This window comes from Phallusia mammillata, chromosome 7 (genome assembly GCF_965637545.1).
Source record: "Phallusia mammillata chromosome 7, kaPhaMamm4.hap1.1, whole genome shotgun sequence".
Taxonomy (NCBI): domain Eukaryota; kingdom Metazoa; phylum Chordata; class Ascidiacea; order Phlebobranchia; family Ascidiidae; genus Phallusia; species Phallusia mammillata.
Window position 1 is genome coordinate 19,807,580 of NC_137258.1, and position 20,184 is coordinate 19,827,763.

Consider the following 20,184-nt stretch of genomic DNA (forward strand, 5'->3'; position numbering starts at 1 on the left):
TTTTGCAAACTTTCCCACAACCAACAATTGAACCGGTAGGGTGGGAGTTCCCCGGACAAGGAAGTCGCCGACTTTGGCAATTTTTAGCTGTTTGTGGTCGCATAAAAACCTCAAAAATGAATCACCCCAATTTGTGTAAGCAGTACAGGTTTATTAACAAATACAACTCCTGTAAAAATATGTACAACATAATTTTTACGTACAACTCAAGTTTTTTTATGTACAACTCAAGTCTTTGATGATTTAACTCCGGCAGATGTTGTGATGGCGCTGACTTGCATATTATTGGAGGAATTCTCCTTGTATTTCGCCTTGGGAGAAATACCGCAAATTTTTCTCAACACCGAAAATGTCTCATTCCGCATTGTGCTGCAAATCAAATCAAGTTTTTTTAATGTATCTGCATTTAAATAAGTAATTAGCACGCAAGCTACAGCTAATAAAGTAAGGTAAATTGAAAGTAAAGTAGACTACAAGAAACTGTTTGCGAAGTCAGTCAACACAGCAAAGTGGAATTACAATACCTGGAAGCTATATTGTAGAAAACAGGATTAAGGGATTCACTCAGTCTCAAACACATGTACTCGGCCATTCCAAACCACCAGTTGAAGGCGTGATCTTCGTATGTGACTGCTTTTACGTTGGTGGCGTAAATATGGTATGCTAAAATTAAAGTGGAAACAGTTGATTGTTGTGTAGTTTATTTCGCTTAATGAAAGAAAATTTAGCAACAGAACTGCACTATAACGATTGCCAAGCCCGAAATAATTACGCAACGTTGAAACGTTATGGAGCGCAAAAAAGTGTAAATTGGTGGATAACGGCTGAACGCGTTGAAGCTACACCGTACAATTACTGGACTCAGTTAGACCAATAGCATCAGTTTGATATGGTCTTGTTGGCAAAGACGTTCTTGTTGAGAAAATAACAATGTAAATGTAATAAAGAAAAAGGCTAGGATGTTTTACTTAAAATAGTTCTGTCCTATGGCATACCAAAATACTTTTCATTTAGTATTCATTTATAAGTTATTAATGATCTAAAACGTAGTATTTTACCTGTGAGAGGAATGTATCCAAACATATAGCTCCCAACAATCAGAGCAAGTTGTAGAACTGCTTGATTCTCTTTTCTTTGTCTTTGAGTTTCCGTAGATTGTTTGTCAGTTGATTTACCTGACATTTTAGAAAGTGTTTGTTAATTTTGACGTACGGGTTTACCAGTATAAAATTTAGCTTAGTCTTGTTTAAATATGTTGTTCTACCTTTAACCCTTTCATTACGACGCATGAGTATGACTACAGTTACTCCAAGGGAACATACGACAATCAGACCCAGAGGAATATAATAGAAAATGGGATATCCGGCATAGATGTACATTCGGAACTGCGGGAGCCTGAAAAAAATATTTTCAGTCGGTCGCCAAGCACTTCTATACGGCAAGGCATCTCCTGAAAAATACTAGCCTGTGGTGGGATTCGAACCAACGACAGGAGTCTTCCTGGGGCTCGCGATATACCAACTGAGTGACACAGGCTCAGCGGCGAGCTCGTCGATAGTCGGATCACAAGCATCGTTGCCTGCCTCGTATGCTGCACATCGCCAGACTGACCAGTATCAGTTAAGGTGAACATAAATGTATAACTAGGATCAACCCTGTAGCGCTACCATATGATTTAGTATGACGCCTTTAATGGGCCTGGCGTACTGCGATTTATATACGAGTGTGCCGTGATAGCTGGTCTGTATAGACGCTCAGGGCTGATCCCAGTTATAAATTTATGTTCATCTTAACTAATATTCCATATATTACCATTTTAGGGTTTTAAATCTAGCAATGCAGTTCTTCCGGCGAGATATAAGTTTAATTCAACTTACAATTGACAAAAAAAAATTACCAATCTATTAATATTGTGCAGGCTGGCCAAGCCCGTTCCATTCCATCGACGCTTCTGTCAATTTCCTGAGCATCAAACCAGATCAGAAAAGGTACAAAACCGGTTCCGATTGCTACAATCCAAATCACAAAAATGCACACCTGTTTCAAAAAACTGGTTTCAGGTATTTATGTTTCTCACATATATAACTAAGATTGTTAACTACTAGGTCAGAAAAGGTTGATGCTGCAGACTTTTGGTTTTCACTAAACGTTTTCACTAACATCATAGATTACCAACACAACAAAAATTACTTAAAAATGGTCGCCAAACTTGGGTTTACATCTTTTGTACAGTAAATGTTATAGGGATACTATATGCTAGATTTACGAAGTTGTTAAAAGCAAGGTTTTGCTGACACAGTTTTGACATACTTTTGCGTGAAATGGCTTGATGACTTTATAGTGATGGGGCCACATTATTGAGAACAGCCGAAGGAAGGAAAAGCAAAGTATATGGAAAGATGTTGATATTGAAGTTCCGGTATCGCCTGCCCAGAAGAACTAAAAAGAAGTTTGTTTAAATGACCTACTTTCCTTTTCAGTATTATCCATGTTAAAATAGTATTTGCTATACCAACAGAACTGCGTGGACAATAATTCAATACTGCTGAGATTCTGCCCAGCGCACAACACATATCAACATCTATACCAATAAATTACTGGCATATTTAAAGACTGTTCATACATTTAAACCCACTAGATCAAAGTTGTGAGTCGGCCTCGGGTTTAGGTTCAAATAAAACTGGCCCAATTCAGGCCTTGTATAGACAAATGCGTTGTGGGCTTGCACTTTTGGGTTTGCGCCCTACTTTTAAACCCACTTACAATTATAATTTGGATGTGGGGCAATTTTTGTACCATGCAGGTATTTTACTATTCAATCAAGAAGTATTCCTTGCCTTGCAGAGAAATCCCGAAATAACCCAGTGGTCGAATCCCCAGGTTCGTCGATACAGAAAAAGCGGGGTCAAGATGGCCGAGATAAAGTCAGAAATACAAAGGCTGACAATGAAGAAGTTAAAGATGGTTCTGCGTGCAAGAAAGTCTTACATTTATACAATATTAATTTAAACTGAAGAGATCAAGGCTCGAGATCAAGGCTGGCATAAAAGTGAATTCAGGAATTCTACTTGTTGGATGCCATTTTATGATTTAGTTCATTTTCTATCGTTAAAAAGTATATAAAACGAGTAAAAAGATTGAAAGTAGCGAATGAGAAGAACAAAATATATCATAATGCATCATATTTCATAAAATTCAGTGCTAAATTATTGTTACCACAGGTAAACAATCAATGCATTTTTTTCAGATTAAGTTGTTAGAGGTTGCTTAGTATTTCCACAGCACGTGTTACAATATTTTATTTTCACCGCTATATCACCTTAGCTTCGGGGTTTTGAGAATGACGTAGACGGTGAGCAGATTGGCGAATATTCCAAATGTGGCTGGAGGTAGTAAGACGGCTGCACTTGCAATAGTAGCAGTTGAATCGAATGGATGACGGTATGGCCTTAATGCAAAAACAATCATTAGCTAAGATGAAGAAACATTTATTACTGGATCAGGATGACGGTATGGCCTTAATGCAAAAACAATCATTTGCTAAGATGAAGAAACATTCAATACTGGATCAGCCCTGAAGTATTTATGCAGACCAACCATTGTGGCACACTCTTATGTAAATCATAGCATGCACGCTAGGTCTGTTGGCGGTGTCATACTGAATCAAGCCAATTTCCCAAGCATTCTCATATGTCATGGCGTACACTCGAAAAACCTATCCTGCGGTGGGATTCGAACCCATGGCTAGCGCTTTACCAACTGAAAAACATATGCTCGACCGTCAAAAGTCGAATCAAGCACCGTTGCTTGACTTGCATGCCACACATGTCAGCTTTGTAGTAGGGCATCACCAGTTTAACTAATGCAGTTTTTTTTTTCAATTTTAAACCTGACAGGCCAAAACCTAACTAACGATATCAATGGAACTTACTCTAAGGTTGCAGTTTCATTTCCAGAACCTGTCTCAGGAATTTCGGTGGTGTTAATTTCCGACATTTTATACGATGGAACAAGAGCAGATTAAAAGGATAAATATCTAAACAACAAAATACCCGATACGATACAAACAATGTAATCGGAAACTGGAAAAACTGTTTCACACAACTCCGCACTTTGGAGTGCAAAAAAAGCAAACACTTGCATTCACAATTTTAAAGTCACATAATATAATCTTCAGCATTTATCAAATAAAAAAATGCACTTTTTATTTGACACAGTACGCCAAAGCTTGCTTTCGTTATGGTGACTACACATTTTCCTTATTTTATGCAATAAGTTTTCATAACAGCGGAGCAATTTTTTCATTTGCAGATTTTCACTTGAAATTTTCAACTACTTCATCGGCTTCAATCTTGTTGCCATCGTTTACTGTCTAAACAATTTTTTTTTTCCTAATGCAAAAATAGTTTGCCTGACAAAACTTTAAGCGTGGAGTTCACGGTCTTATCTAACTTGTAATATGTTTTACACAGTTTTTAGCAATACGATACTGACGAATATTTTTTTACCTGTTTGGGTAAAGAAGAAATGACATGAGAAAAAAATATAAGACTTGTGGGAAACCCGCAGAACCACGATCGGTAGAGTATTACATTAAATAATTTAGTTCGCAAATGAATTTCTAATGAAAATCACTTTGAAGCCGTTCTAATTTCACATGTACACGCGCCTGAATATTTAATTCGGAAACATGCGAAAAGAACTCGTCAGTTTGCGAGGTACGGATGTTCGACAAAGAAAACAGGAGATTTGAAATTCAGTAGTTTCTTGGGGGTGTTTGCACAGGTGTTCCAAGTAAGAAAACATTAAAACTACAACAGCTAAAGTTTTAAACAGGGTCAGGCTTAGGCCTACGGGCCGGGTTTGGGCATAACTCTCTATTGATAAAAATAAAAAATAATTATACTAAAATGGCTTGATTAACATTGCCCAAATTTACATTGCGATACTTCTAATTTTATTTGTGATGTGAATGTACATGTCCACAAGGAGTGTATCCGAACATCCAATGTGGATATGCTCGCCAAATTGGTCCATACGTTAAATGTAACTTTTGGTCCAAATGTAACTTTTCGGCATAGCTTGGATTCAGCTTAGAGGACATGAGCGAAACTTTAAATTTCATTTAACTGAAACAAAAAACGTTTTAAGATACGAACGTTGTCAAAATTTTAAAGTGAAAAATTTGTTACTGTTTACAACCTAAAGTTAGTGTGGAAGTCATTAGGTGTTGTAAGTCAAGCAAAAAAAATCGTCTTCGTGAACAAACAAACAAACTATTAAAAAGTCGATAATCGAAGCTCTAAAACCATTTAGTGCAAAAATAATTTAAAATACTTTGACCACCGGATACTTGCGTTATCTCTACCTGGAAGCCAGATCGCAACAGAGTAGATTGAGACATTCACTCAATCTTAGTAGCATGCATTCGGACATTCCGAACCACCAGTGGACCACTTCATCATGCATGATGAGTTACTGTTTTGTTGTGGTCGCGTAGATGTGACAAGCTTTAGAAGCAGATGAATGTCTTAAATATCTGAAATCTCATCAGTCTAAACCTATAATCTGTGCGCACGTTTATGTATGTTTTATGTATGTGCCACTTATATATATATATACCATGTATTTTATCCTCGCGGTAATTTCCGATGTAACGTCGTATGCAGAGTTGTAACGAATTTTGAGCCCGAAACCGAATCGTTATTAGAAAGGTCGTTAAGGCCCGAAAGCTTTATTGACAGGGCCATAATAAAGAAGGCATGCATAATTTGACAATAATAGACAACAGCTCAAACAACATGTTTCTGGGCTGATGGGCTTCGGGTTAAATTCACCAACAAGCTACTTATAGCTAGATAATTTATATATTTACGACATGGACATTTAAAGTAAAATATATATTATGGCAAAAAACAGAATTAATAAACAACCTAACAAAAAAATCATAAAAAATAAACGGTACTTTTGTATCTTCAAATATTTTTCAAAAAAAAATGGTTGATATTACCTTTTTTCTTCCTTGCTTTAGTTCTTCTATTTTGGTACTTTAAATCGATACATATTTGAAACCGAACTTAGACCAAACAAAAACTCGTTAAATTGTATTAAGTAACGTTTAGCATGTAATAATACTGTCTGATACAGAAAAAAACCTATTAATTTGACGAAAAAAGTGGTAGGCATCAATAACTATAGTGCAGTAGAAATGAGTCAAAGTTTTCTGAAACATTGTAGCGAAATATGACAATACCTTTCTGATTCAGTTTTTCTTAAATGTCTGAAAAAATGCCTTTAGTTTCATAACATATTATAAGTATGTACAATAAACTGTTATTGTCTCTACAAATACAACTTGAAATATCGAATTCTAACAAAACATTTTAGATTTTGTGCCACTTGTAACTTTTTGACTATAGTTTTAATTGTCATAAACTGATTTTCTTGCATTAGATACAAAACAATTCTTTTCTAGTTATATTTTTAATAGGAAAGTGTTCTCAGGTATTTTTTTCTTGTAAGCCGAAAACGCTAAAGAGTAAATGCACTTTTTTTCTAAAAATAACTGTACCAGGTCGAGTAGTTTGAGAAGGTGGCAAAAGTAAAAACTGTTCTAATTCTGTTTTACAAACTTTCCCACAACCAAAAACTTGTAGGGTGGGGTTCCCCAGTTGGGGAATCCCCAATCGCTGACTTTGGCAATTTTTAGATGTTTGTGGTCGCATAGGAACCTCGAAAATAAATCACTCAAATTTGTGTAAGCGGTACAGGTTTATTAACAAATACAACTCCTGCGAAAATATGTACAATAACATGTTTACTTTGATGCACAACTCAAGTTTTAGATGATTTAACTCCGGCAGATGTTGTGATAGCGCTGACTTGCAAATTTTTGGTAGAATTATCCTTGTATTTCGCCTTGGGAGAAATACCGCACATTTTTCTCAACACCGAAAATGTCTCATTCCGCATTGTGCTGCAAATCAAATCAAGGTTTTTAATGTAGCTGCATTTTAATAAGACAGTGCTTAATTAGCACGCAAGCTATAGCTGAGAGAGTGAGATATATTGAAAATAAAATAGCCCTGTACCACATTAGGCTGTTGTGAAGTCAATCAACATGGCAGAGTGAAATTACAATACCTGGAAGCTATATTGTAGAAAACAGGATTAAGGGATTCACTCAGCCTCAAACACATGTACTCAGCCATTCCAAACCACCAGTTGAAGACGTGATCCTCATATGTGACTGCTTTTGTGCTCGTCACGTACATGTGGAATGCTAAAGCAGAAACAGATAGTAAGGTAGGTCTACAGCAGTGGTCCCCAGCCTTGGGTTCGCGGACCCCAATGGGTCCGTAAGATGGTTTCAAGGGGTCCGTGGAGGCAAACATTTTTAGTAGAATTAACAATTAACAGTACAATATTTTTAGGTTCCCAAACCGTTTTTTTATAATCCTGCATATGAGTGCAAACTGTTTATCAAACCCTTGGATCAAGAAAACTAGTAATTGTTCATCCAATTTGACACACATTAACAATAGAACAACACACATTAACAATAGAACTTATTGTGCTTTGTTTCAAGCATTGTACACCAGAAAATTTATCTCTTCGTTGCATTGACTGCTACGGTACAGAACTTTATTGAGATTGAAGGACTGTGAAGATTAATTACAATTTTGCCCCCAAAAGCGAAAGTATAATAACGTATAATGCAGGAAACGAAAAACATAACAAGACTAAATTACGTTGGGGGTCCGCGGACCTATACAATTTATAAAAGGGGTCCGTGACTACAAAAAGGTTGGGAACCACTGGTCTACAACATTTGTTTAAATCAGATTCTTCCAACTGCCACTAATTAACTTGTATGTGCATTGAAACCTAGACATCTTATGACGTAACAGTGCATCTGATGGTAGAGCTACTAACACCATACGTTTCGTGCTTAATTTTCGATAGGTGGCGTAAAGAGCTGAATTATTTATTTAGCGGCTAAAGACGGGTTGGTTTAGGATGCAAATGTTTGAAAATTTTACATTAGTAACTAATTTTTCGGGTTAGTTATATTGAATTTTAAATGCTAATACCTTACCCCGACCCTAATAGCCCTAACCGTTAGCATTTTTTGAGATATACCGTTTCAAAAATTAGGCACTTTTGGATCACCTGAAACGTATGGTGTTAGTAGCTCTACCGCATCTGATAGTTTCTATCATCACGCCATGTTTTGAACTCGAGTAGCCTGTGGTTTTGAGTGTTGTGGTGTGTGTTTTTTAACGAGGTCATTCCATTTTGACTTTTTAACGAGGTCATTCCATTTTGACTTTTTAACGAGGTCATTCCATCAATAATAGTCACATAGCATTTGGTCATGAGATTTTTTAGCAAAATTAATTGTGTCCATGTAAGCGATGAAGAAAAAATGTTGAGGTGCTTTAGTTTAGATTATCTTGCCATCATACAATATTTTACCTGTAAGAGGAATGTATCCAAACATATAGCTTCCAACTATCAGAGCAAGTTGTAGTACTGCTTGGTTCTCCTTTCTTTGTCGTTGAGCTTCGGTACATTTTTTGTCATTTGTTTTACCTATCACATATAGACATCCTTATTAAACTTCACAAACGTATTTGTACGTTTTCAGACGAAAATTGAAATCAGTAATTTTTAACAGATTGTTGATTTTCTGTGTTGTTATGACTTAGTTTTATTGTGTTTTGGGTTGCCTCTTTTGTGTGAAATTCTAAAAGTACATTAATTGAAACTCTTTGTGAGAATACATTCATTTAAAAAGCAACTTCGTTACAATTACCTTAATATATAGCCTTAAATGTGAATTTAAACAGATACTCGCTTAAAAACATTTCAAAATAATCTCCAAGGTGTAAAGCACAGGTTCTCTTTTCAGAAAAAAATTAAATATTGTTTTACCTTTAACTCTTTCATTGCGTCGCATGATTATAACGCCAGTTACTCCGAGGGAACACATGATAATCACACCCAGAGGAATATAAAACAAAATTGGATATCCGACTCGCGCGAACAAGCGGAACTGTGGGATCCTGACAAAAAGATATACTTACTGTTATCCAACATATATAAGTATTTAAAAATTTTACTTTTAACAGGTCTGTTCATAATGTAAGATATTAGTTTTACTGAATTTATTATTGGCACAGCAAAATTACCAATGAAACACTACATGCGGATCTGTTTGTAAGTTTAGTTGTATATTGTTGTGGTTGGTCTGCTTCTGTTCGCCATACTGGGGTACACATGCAGGTAGCTTACATCTTGTTACATGCTTACGTACAGTCATTGATGTGCACTTTTTATCTATCGTTTTTTACATCTATTTGGGCCGTTATTTTCATCATTAAAATTACCAATATTTTGATATTGAGCACGACGGTCGAACCATTCTATCGACGCTTCTGTCAACTTTATGAGCATCAGTCCAGATCATAAAAGGTACGAAACCGGTTCCGATAGCAATGATCCAAATCACAAAAATACATGCCTGTATTAGAAAATAGATTCCAGGTATTTATGTTACTCACACATAAATAAAAACGAAAAATCCTCTTTAAACGTAGGGGCCATGTACAAATCACAAAGCTTCAGATTTCTAATCAATGTTATATTAGAACATAAACTGTAAAATAAGTAGATCAAGTTTGTCTATATAAGGTTTTCCACAGAGTATCAAGGAAGCTTTTGTGTGTATACTTGTGAAAAAAACAGAAAGATTGCAAAGACCCAAATGCTTTTTGCTTGCGCTTAAGAAAACAGTTGTACCGTTATACTAATGCCATTAAATATACGACAAAAAAACTTTTGACAATTTTCTCTAAATATGTCGGTTACTTATTTTATAACATACAGTTTTAGCACATTTAATAACACTTATCTCTCATAGGAACACAATACACAAACTTGAAAAGTAATTTAATCATAAACATTACTGCCAAAGTACTGGGGTATATAGAATACATCGTGCAGACGTTTTAACAATCTGTCATAAATTTCAGAATTACTTCCGGATTTATTCAAATTAGTTAAGGAAATGTCTGTTAGCAGGATTTTGCTGCTATTGTCTGAGCTTACTTTTGCATGAAATAGCTTGATGACTTTGTAGTGATGTGGCCACATTATTGAGAAGAGCCGCAATAAAGAAAAGCAGAGAATATGAAAAGATGTTGAAATTGAAGTTGCGGTGTCTCCCGCCCAGAAAAACTAAAAAGAAGTTTTGTTTAAATTACTTACTGTATATTTTTGCTTTATTTATGGAATAGCATTTTTATTACAAACAGAGTTGTGCAGATAGACATACATTACTAATTAAAGCCTATGGTTAAGAGCTGCTCAGAGTATGTAAACATATTAAAAATTTAAACCAATAGGGTACTCTTATAATTGAAATGACAAGTTTAGTAACAGATAAAAATCATCAACAGTTTGGCTTAAACTGACGATCACTGTTTGCCTAATTGCCTTTTTAAACTATAATACAGTAAAACCAATGGATGATAAAATCCTTGGTAAAACAGAATCAATCGGTACAAATAAAGAAATACATATTTCGCCTATATGTACTATCATTATTTTTTCTCCCTCGATTCGGTTCCAGATATGCGCTTGTTTCGTTTGGGTTTTGAGGTTGGTTCAGGTAGCTTTGGCAGTTAGTAACAGCAATCCCTTGTTTTATCGATATACTGTTTTACTGCTTTTTATTTATTTTAGCGCGTTCGTTTTAGCACTCATTTTATATCGATTTGTATTTCGATTTCCAGGATCTTATGATGCCACATTGTCGAAATATATATTCCTTTATTTGAACCGACCGATTCTGTTTCACCAAGGATTTTATCGTCTATTGGTTTTACTGTCTTATAATTAAAATACGGGTGTAAACATTTGCGAGGTTTAGACCAAAGTTTGTTCGGACTAAAGGTTGAGCTAAACCAGCCTAATTATGCCTTTATTTGCCTAATTCTCCCCTTATAAGTCTGCTTCGGGCACCAACTTTAAACCCGCTTACAACTCTGGTTTAAATGTGGTTCGTTCACGCCAGTATAGCATGATAAAGTTAAGCAAAAAAGTTTTCCTTGCCTTGCAGAGAAATCCCGAAATAGTCCAATGGTCGAAGCCCCATGTTCGTCGATACAGAAAAAGCGGAGTTAATGTGGCCGAGATAAAGTCAGAAATACAAAGGCTGACAATGAAGAAGTTGAAGATAGTTCTGCGTGCAAGAATGTCTCACATTTATAAATATTGTTTTCATTTTAGTTTCACTGTTAAATTTATTAGAGATCTTCCTACACTTCTAACCGCATATTAATAGAAAAAAAATTTTCTGGGCACAAGTGAAGCACAAGACGGCTACTACTAGTCATACTACTACGTTATGAAAGCTAATTTGATAAAAAAAAACAAGTTCAAAGCAAGCATAAAATTAAATTAAGAAGGTTACTTGTTGGATGCCAATTTATCATTACTTTCTTAAATGAACATGAAACGAGTAACAAGATTGAAAATATAGCGAATGAAAAGAAGTATTGTTACCCAAGGTAAACAATCAAGGCCTTTGATCGAATTAATTTTGTTAAGAGGTTACTTAATATTTCCACAGTTAAACCCGTTTTATTGTCACAGCTATATACAGTGGTGGGATTCAATTTTTTTTGTCAGTCGGTTCTATCACTAAAGTCATATTTTTCAGTCGGTTCTGTTACAAAAAGTCCATTGATGGTAACCAGTAATGCTACCGGTCCGCTGATCTTATAAAATTTCGTAAGACGGTTCTATAGAACCGGTGCGAACCGGCTGAATCCCACCACTGGCTATATGTCACCTGAGTTTTGGGGTTCGAAGAATGACATAGGCGGTGAGAAGATTGGCGCATATTCCAAATGACGCTGGAGGGAGCAAGACAGTCGCACTTGCAACAGTAGCAGTTGAATCGAACGGAAGACGATATGGCCTGATTACAAAAAAGAGCATCACCAGCTAAAATGAACAAACGTGTGTTCATTACTGGGTCCATCACTCAAAAATCTTAGCACGCTAGGCCTATTGAAGGTGCCATACCAAATCAAGCCAAGCGTTTTTATGTGGCATAGGAAACATTAAAAAAACATATCTGGCAGCGGGATTCGAACCCGCTACCGGAGTCTTTATGTAAACAAAACGATGTAAATGGCACTTACTCTAAGGTAGCACTTTCATTTCCAGAACCGGTCTCAGGAATTTCGGTGGTGTTAATTTCCGACATTTTATACGATGGGACAAGAGCAGATTAAAACGATAAATATCGGTAATGTGCAAGTACAGGCTTCCCTGAACAACAAAATATCCGATACGATATAACGAAAGTAATGGAAAGTCAAAAAACTGGAGTGCAAAAAACAAAACAAATACTTACATTCACAAATTTAAAATCACATAAAACGACTTACAAACTTTTGTGCTATGTACTTTTTAATTTAAACAGCATGTCACAGCTTGCTTCCATTACGTTACTACACATTTTTCTTATAATACGCAAATCAGTTTGAAAAAACAGCGTGACTGTTTGATTTTTCTATTTGTTTATTATTGTTTGAAATATTAAACTGCTTGATCGTCTAATACCTTGTTTCGTCTAACTGTTCAATCGAATTGCAAACATTTTTATATCTTTTTTGTCACACAAATAGTTTTTCTGACAAATATCTATACCATGGATTTCACGTTCTTATCTGACTTGTAATATGTTTTATACAGTTTTCTGCAATACGACACTGACAAGGATTTATTTACCTGTTTGGGTAAAGAAGAAATGGCATAGGAAAAGAAACCTAAGTCTTGTGGGAAACTCGCAGAACCACGATCGGTAGAGTATTACATTGAATAATTCAGTTCGCAAATGAATTTCTAATGAAAATCACTTTACAAGCCGTTCTGATTTCGCGATTACACGCGCCTGAATATTTAATTAGAAAACATGCGAAAAAAATTCGGCGTCAGGGCGAGTTGCGGATGTACGCTAAAGAAAACAGGAGATTTGAATTTCAGTGGTTTCATGGGGTGTGTTTGCACAGGTGTTTCAAGTACGAAAACATCAAAACTACAGAAGTTTAAAAGTAGGGCTGGATTTTTGAGTCGGGTTCGGGCAGAACTTGGTAAAAATAAAATCTGAAACAATGGCTTGATTAAGGCTGTAAGTGACATTCTGCTCACATTCGGATATAATGTGATGTGATTGTACATGCCCGCAAGGAGTGTATCCGAATATCTAATGTGGATATGCTCGCCAAATCCGTCCATATAACGGTAAATCTAACCTTTGGGCATTGCTTGGCTTCTGCTTAGAGGACATGTTCGGAATTTTAAACATACATTCAAAATCAAACAAAAAACATTTGAAGATACGAATATTGTCTGCAGGCATTGTTTTGAAAAGAAAATACTGTTTTCGAAAATCCTTTTGAATAATGCTATATACACGGGAACAGCGTTTTGTACAGTCACCGCCATATTCACTTGAATAACATCTACTTTTGCATGTATATGCAACTCAAAATCAACCACTCTCAACGCACCAAAAACGACTCAAATCATTTGTGTCGTTTTCTGGTTTCGAAGGGAAAACAAACATATATCATTTATGCTGCACTTTTTGCTTGATCTGGTGTTGAACTGGTGAGAGCAAAAACCTTCACTTGTTTTGAAGACTCGTCTCGATCACGTGATTTTCGACATCGACACGCTCTGCTGAGCACGGACTTCGTTTCTTTGCGCATTGAACTGATGAAATAAAAAGTAAAAAATAAGGCTTACAGCTTTTCTTGCCTAGACTGTGTCAAAGTAAACTATGCGTGTTTAAGTATTGTAAACACATGGGCCTATTTTGAACTCAAACAACGCATGTTGTTACATTTTTTAGCCTAAAATTAATGCCAAAACTATAAAAGTTGTAAGACCGCGTTTGTGAACAAACAAAAACTATTGATAAGCCGTTCGATTCCTTTGGGCAAAGAAGACTACAAGGTCAACTTATTGCATACGGGGTGGAATGGTAAAAAAGGACAACCTTCAACATTTTGCTGCAGAAAAAAATTAAAATACTCTGACCACAAGCAAGACTCGAGACGAAGATTGTATTTTTTTCTACCTGGAAGCCAGATTGTAGAAGATTGGATTGAGGCATTCACTCAATCTTAGAAGCATGTATTCGGACATGCCAAACCACCAATGGACCACCTCATCATGATGTGTTATTGCTTTCGTTGTGGTCGCGTAGATGTGGTAAGCTGCGGAAGACAAATGCCAAGATCTTAAACTTTATCAGCCTAAACCTAAACGGTGCGCACGTTTATTTTTATTTTTACAATTGATTCGCCCGTTTTTTTATCCTCGGGGCACACAAAAAGTAGCATGCTTAATTCCAGATGTAAAGTCGCATACATACATGTAAGCGAACCAGGGTCGAACCCGAATCGTTTTTAAAAAAGCCCGTTAAGGCTCAAAAGTTTTATTGACAGGCCTATATAAGAAGACATACATAATTGACAATAATAGACAAAAGTTTAAACAAGACGTTTTCGGGCTGTTGGGTGTTAGGTATAGTCTAGATAAAAGCTACTTAGGTGGGTAATTTATATTTTAAAATAGTACGGACACAGAATGGAAAGTCAGTCCCGAATCAAGCCCGTTTGTTAAAAAAAAACGAACATGGCCCGAACCCAAACCCGAAAACCTAACCCGCGCCTACTTACAACTCTGGTCATATAAGTCCATATTGTGTACATATGGAAATGGAAAAAATATATAAACGACATACACCGCAGGAACGCCCTTTTGTAAGTCACGTTTTTGGCTTTAAATGCTCATGAGATTGATATTTTCTTCACAAACAGATGAAGCCAAAGGAAAAATTAAAATAGGCGGGTCAAACAGCACAGCCTAATATGTTAAAAGTGCTCATATTGGATGCTGTGATCAGCAAACTGTCTACAATTAAAAGCTTATTTTCATGGAAACTACTCGTAGGTGGTAATTTTACAACGATAATTTGTCAATTTGTCGATAAACCTGAAACTCCGTTGGGTGTGTGCCAATATTTTATGAGCTTAAAAGTGCGGTTAATTCTGTTATAAGTACTAGTCTCTGATCACCTGTATGTGGGATATATCCTATGAGGAAGGAACCGACTATCAGCATTAGTTGAACAATTGCTTGTTTTTCCTTTCGTTGTCTTAAAGCTTCTGCACCGCGTGGATACACACCGATTGATGTGGCATATCCTACACCAGACAAAAATCCATTCAATTTACTTAGTTTGTTTTCAAAGTAAATTTGAGTTACTACGTTGTATTGGCCTTTCGCAATTAGTTGGAAATATGTTTTAAAGCAAAAGATCGGATAAAATCTATGAAAAATTACAGGACTAAGTTATATGTTACAACACAGATATGGTTTAGAACTGGTTTGAAAACATTTAATGTTCAAAACTATTTATCAGACGGGAAATTCGTTCACTGAAGTATGTTAAATATTTGTAATAAAAGGTAGTTTTAAAAACATTTAAAACGGACTATTGATTCTGGCGTTTAAACGTTGTGTAGCTTTTTCGGGCTTGGTTATGGTTATAGTTTTAGTGCCAGTGTGTCGCATGTTTTCTTTTTCCCAGCGAAATAAACTCAACTCAATTGTGATAGTGAATCATACGCCAACAAGACGTTTATGTAAATTATTGGACCCTTTTAAGTTATTCAGATCCACACCTATAGATCTTTGCCGTCTTCTTAGTTGCATAACCACCGCCACCGAAATGGAGAAAACCAAAATGAGAGCGAATGGAACGTAGAAAAAAACTGCATAACCAAACACTGCGTAAGCCTTGAACTGCTGAAACCTATAACGACCAAACAACAATAGTTAAAAACCCAAAATAAAAATGAAATAGTAATAATACAAACAAAAATAATGAGGTAAACATTTTTAAACGATACAAATCAGACGTGTCCAACCTGTAGCAGGGCAGGCCAAATGTGGCCCAATTAAATAAAGGTTGTGCGGTCTGCGAAGACCTTCCAAATTTTAAATGAAGTGTGAACCGCTAAAATATTTTAGTGCAGTGATAGCAAGCGACCCGGTTTTTCAGGGTGCTATTTTTATTGCATTTTTGCGTTTTCGTGTTAGTTGTGTATGTATACATGCGTGTTTGATATGCAACAGAGTAAAGACAACTCGTGGTTTACAAAGGTGCGGCCATGACTCGATAACTCATGTTTTTTGGAGTCCTTGCTTTTTTCCGAAACCGTTTAACGATAACAATGTGATAAAGTGACAATGCAAACAAATTTGACTTGATTTAAATCCAACTTGACTTGAGACCAGTCTTCTAATTACGTTAAATGCATTACGCTCATCAGTGATAAAGGTTGTCTCTCCTGGTGCAAACAATAAGGTTAGATAAAACAATCGTTACCAGTAAAGGCTGATGGTACAAGACGGCCATCCAGTCTCTTGGCTGAGAACAAATCTGTTCATTTTCCTTGCGCTCATCCAAATTGAAAAAGGAACAAATCCACAACCAACTGATAGGATCCATATACACAGAATGCACATCTGAAAAATATGGGTTTTGTTAGTTTATGAATCATATTTATATCAGCCACTAACTGAACGATCGTAAATATTTAATGAAAACGAAACTTGATGACAAGCAGCCATCGAATAACTAATTAACAAACAAAAATAACATTGCTCTACAAGGTTGGGAAGTAAAGTATAACACTTCTTAGTATTTTTTGGGTATCAAATATTTCAAAATTTCAAAAAAATGGATAAAAAGTCGAAGAATTTGATAGCCTTCAATAACTCATAAACGACACAATGAACACAGAAGAACATTGAAAAAACCTGAACTACCTTAGCATGGACATCCTTGATTTTCTTGTATTGATGCGGAAAAGCGACAGTAAGAAGGCGGAAAAATGCAAAGCATAGAATGTGTAGAGAAGTTGCCACCGACGTTCCATTATCGCCACCCCAAAATACCTAAAGCAAGTACAATACGCAAATTAAGAATCACAAAAAAGTACTAAAATCATATGTGTTTATCAGAGATTGTTAACTTTTCGTCCCTAAAATTAAAAGTGCCCCACAAATCTCCTATCCCGCTAGCTTAATGAAACAAAATTCTACTCCACTAGTCCAAAACGATTTTAGTCTAAAACGATTATCTTTAAGAATTTTATTCACAACCTTTTCAAAAAGAAATAATCTGCGACGTCACAAAAGGGTATCGTCAGGTAAACCCATTCCAAAATATCAAATTTTTCCTTTTCCGGTAATTCTACAAGTTAAGAACCATAGCACTTGTAAAAAAAAAATATATTTTACGAGTACTGTGTGTTCACGACGATATTTGAGCAAAATCACAAGTTTTCAAAAAGATTTCGAAAAAGCGTTTTTGTGATGCAGATTGTTTTTTTTTCTGTACCTTTCCTTACCTTGCACAAAAAGTTGGAGATGATCCAGTGATCGAATCCCCAAGTGCGACGATACAGAAAGAGTGGACTTAATATTGCTGATATCAGATCAGACACACACAAACTGGCGATGAAATAGTTGAATATGGACCTAAAGTACACAAGTTTTAATTCCTAACTTAGATATTTCTACACAAACTTTATACAGTATATTAAACAATCACAAGTCACCAGAGATTCAGCAATAAAGACAGCAGTCGCGCACAATTTCACCTCAGTAATATACATTTTAGAATTATTTGAACAAGACACTGAAAATGTATATGATAATACTTATGTGAATTATACAGGTATCTTGAAAAACAACGAAGTTTAGAGCCTGTTAAATAATTCAAACATTTTGCGTTTAGGTGGCTTTTCATATGTTCAAATAACACTCACCTTAAATGTGGTGCCTGAACTATGACATATATCGTAAGAATATTTGCACAAATTCCAAACACAGCAAGTGGAAGAAGAACCAAAGCACTCACTAACACGCCGACAAAGTCAAACGGGGGTTGATAGTATCTATAAACAGGTAATCAGATTAAACAATCTATACTAGTTAGCATGGTTTTTATGTAAGTCCTGTTAGTAGGTAATAATTTACACATCTCCATCAAAGCTGCGCAATCAATTATGAGCAATAAAGTTAATTTGTAAGTACATTAACATTACTTACACCTATTACACATGAAACATCACAAAAGTCATCTATAAGATCTTTGTTCTGATATAATCGCTGTGCAGTCTAATCTATGTCATTTATGAGAGCTAAAGACGTAACAAACAACCTTTTAGAGTACAGTTTTTTACATACAGGTTGAACTGAAGAGAAAAATCAAAGCCTAATTGAAACGCACAGCAGAATTGGGGACAAACTAATTAGGGACTTGATCAGAGTCGGAATGTCGCACCATGCGCGTTTTTGGCTTAAAGCAACCTCCATAATCTGGACTTCAGCAAGTAAAGGCCTTTTGCGACTAAGTGTTTGAAATAGGACAAAATGCAAACACAACAAATGCTGCAGTACAATACTACTCGTTCTGGTTTAACATATTTTGACCCAAAGCACACCAAACTTTGTTCAAAAGTCATATTATTTATCACATATATATTTTAACTTACTGTAAAGTTAGGTTGAAAGCTTCGTTAGCCATGTTTGGTGCCACACTCATCGCTGATACGTTTGGGAAATCAGGAGAGCTCATTGTACAGGCTTATCACTTCAATCACTATATTTATTGACCTTCCTATACATAACTTGTGCAAAAACAATCGATTAGAAGTCGGATGTCATGTTACTAGTCTACTGGTATCTAACCTAACAAAGTATTACCCCTTTATGGCACGAGCTGTACTTTTTTTTCTTTTTTGTGATGAACATTTGTTATACACTCGCGTTATGTTAACGCTGATTTTTAGTTAGTCAAAATGTCATGGGAAAAAGTAGATTGGTTAGTGACGTACGAAAACATGCTAGGATCGATACAAAATTCATTAGCGTCAATGTTATAATCGATTGTGGTGGTAGAAATAACTGCAAAAAAAACAACATCACGTAGTAATAATTCTGACTTGCTGATTCAGCTAACCTAACTCTTAACGTAAACAAACCTTGTGTACAAAACAAGCCCTAATTTTAAAACAAAACAGTTTTTTTAGTTGGTTTTTTGAAACTACTACCATCTTCCAAGACACCTGCCTTTTCCAAAGCGCCTACTTCGTCAGGTGGAAACGGAACTAAATTTCAGCCACACCTCAGTAATAACGCCACTGTTTGTCACGTAGCTTTCGTACTAAGACGCGAGTTTTAACCACAGTCAAGAGTGAAAATGGCAATTTAGAGCTAATTACAGACTGTATGATGTCATTAGAGCCAGAAAGTGCTAATCAATTTATTAACATTCTGTGAAGCAGTTGTTTAACCGCAGTAAATGAAGAGCGGTTAAGACTTATTTGCCTGTGTCTCTTTAGTGAGTTCTGCTGCAAGCTTTGGGAAGTCAAACATAACTTTCGCAAATTTGAAACAAAGGCCCAACTGACACTTCTCTTTCTGAATATACAAAGGTAAACGGTGATACTCTTAACAGGAATTTACCCTTGTCCATTGAGAGCTATCGAAACTTTTATGCTTAACTTTTCTTACTTGTCAGTTATCACTAACATCTGCAACTGCAAACAACATTTAATAATACACCAATTTCAAAACCGTGGTTTTTCACATGTCGAATTTGCCACACAAAAGCGGCCATAGCGCAACAAAACCACTTGCCTTTGGCTGAATGTTTCCCTTTTGCTGTACATGACAAGCTGGGCTTCTCGCCAGCTGAAAACTTTTTTAGGCATTAGTCCTCACGCTAACATGATAGCAGGTTTGTTTTGGAAACCTGTTACCTTTTATGCTGATGATTTTAAGCTGATTTGACTAGTCACGCTTACAAGGCAACCTATACACAATGCGTATAACCGGTCATGGCCAAAATCAATGTCTATCTTACTGCAACAATACGAAGACATATTAAAACGCGCAAAATATGTTTGTACTTAATATTGGGCATTAGGCTTGTTGACACGTAACAAAATTGTCGCTTTAATCTAATAATTCAGATTTGCGGAGACTGCTAATGCTTTCTTTTTAAACAAACAAACTCAT

At 35.9% G+C, this 20,184-nt stretch overlaps 3 protein-coding genes across 3 annotated transcripts; all 3 read right to left on the reverse strand.

Moving 5' to 3' along the window:
* Nucleotides 1-139: 139 nt before the first annotated feature.
* Nucleotides 140-4,072, reverse strand: LOC145238855 (neuropeptide SIFamide receptor-like). Its single transcript, XM_080102131.1, has 9 exons — nucleotides 3,932-4,072; nucleotides 3,320-3,448; nucleotides 2,838-2,967; nucleotides 2,311-2,439; nucleotides 1,898-2,037; nucleotides 1,265-1,395; nucleotides 1,059-1,175; nucleotides 525-663; nucleotides 140-369 (listed from the first exon to the last, which is right to left on the reverse strand). Exons 1-9 carry the CDS (start codon nucleotides 3,994-3,996, stop codon nucleotides 228-230), a joined length of 1,122 nt encoding a protein of 373 aa, XP_079958257.1. The 5' UTR covers nucleotides 3,997-4,072; the 3' UTR covers nucleotides 140-227.
* Nucleotides 4,073-6,752: 2,680 nt separating this feature from the next.
* On the reverse strand, nucleotides 6,753-12,447 carry LOC145238856 (somatostatin receptor type 2-like). The gene is made up of 9 exons (XM_080102132.1): nucleotides 12,216-12,447; nucleotides 11,861-11,989; nucleotides 11,119-11,248; nucleotides 10,114-10,242; nucleotides 9,393-9,526; nucleotides 8,938-9,068; nucleotides 8,479-8,595; nucleotides 7,144-7,282; nucleotides 6,753-6,976 (listed from the first exon to the last, which is right to left on the reverse strand). Exons 1-9 carry the CDS (start codon nucleotides 12,278-12,280, stop codon nucleotides 6,835-6,837), a joined length of 1,116 nt encoding a protein of 371 aa, XP_079958258.1. The 5' UTR covers nucleotides 12,281-12,447; the 3' UTR covers nucleotides 6,753-6,834.
* A 5-nt stretch (nucleotides 12,448-12,452) lies between these two features.
* On the reverse strand, nucleotides 12,453-18,816 carry LOC145238854 (growth hormone secretagogue receptor type 1-like). The gene is made up of 9 exons (XM_080102130.1): nucleotides 18,657-18,816; nucleotides 17,928-18,056; nucleotides 17,508-17,637; nucleotides 16,924-17,052; nucleotides 16,481-16,620; nucleotides 15,774-15,904; nucleotides 15,165-15,293; nucleotides 14,162-14,300; nucleotides 12,453-13,794 (listed from the first exon to the last, which is right to left on the reverse strand). Exons 1-9 carry the CDS (start codon nucleotides 18,737-18,739, stop codon nucleotides 13,653-13,655), a joined length of 1,152 nt encoding a protein of 383 aa, XP_079958256.1. The 5' UTR covers nucleotides 18,740-18,816; the 3' UTR covers nucleotides 12,453-13,652.
* Between the last annotated feature and the right edge of the window lie 1,368 nt (nucleotides 18,817-20,184).

Bases quoted from the DNA above. Each gene is read 5' to 3' on its own strand.
- LOC145238854 (XM_080102130.1), bottom strand. From the start codon at position 18,739: ATGAGCTCTCCTGATTTCCCAAACGTATCAGCGATGAGTGTGGCACCA. The intron at 18,057-18,656 runs GTAAGTTAAAAT...ACCTGTTTATAG, and splicing joins GCTTTCAACCTAACTTTACA to ATACTATCAACCCCCGTTTG. The intron at 13,795-14,161 runs GTAGAAAAAAAT...TTATTTCATCAG, and splicing joins TTCTACAATCTGGCTTCCAG to TTCAATGCGCAAAGAAACGA.
- LOC145238855 (XM_080102131.1), bottom strand. From the start codon at position 3,996: ATGTCGGAAATTAACACCACCGAAATTCCTGAGACAGGTTCTGGAAAT. The intron at 2,968-3,319 runs GTGATATAGCGG...TCTTGCACGCAG, and splicing joins CTCAAAACCCCGAAGCTAAG to AACCATCTTTAACTTCTTCA. The intron at 664-1,058 runs GTAAAATACTAC...CTTTAATTTTAG, and splicing joins TGGATACATTCCTCTCACAG to CATACCATATTTACGCCACC.
- LOC145238856 (XM_080102132.1), bottom strand. From the start codon at position 12,280: ATGTCGGAAATTAACACCACCGAAATTCCTGAGACCGGTTCTGGAAAT. The intron at 10,243-11,118 runs GCAAGGAAAACT...ACTTCTTTTTAG, and splicing joins TTTCGGGATTTCTCTGCAAG to TTTTTCTGGGCGGGAGACAC. The intron at 7,283-8,478 runs GTAAAATATTGT...TTTCTGCTTTAG, and splicing joins TGGATACATTCCTCTTACAG to CATTCCACATGTACGTGACG.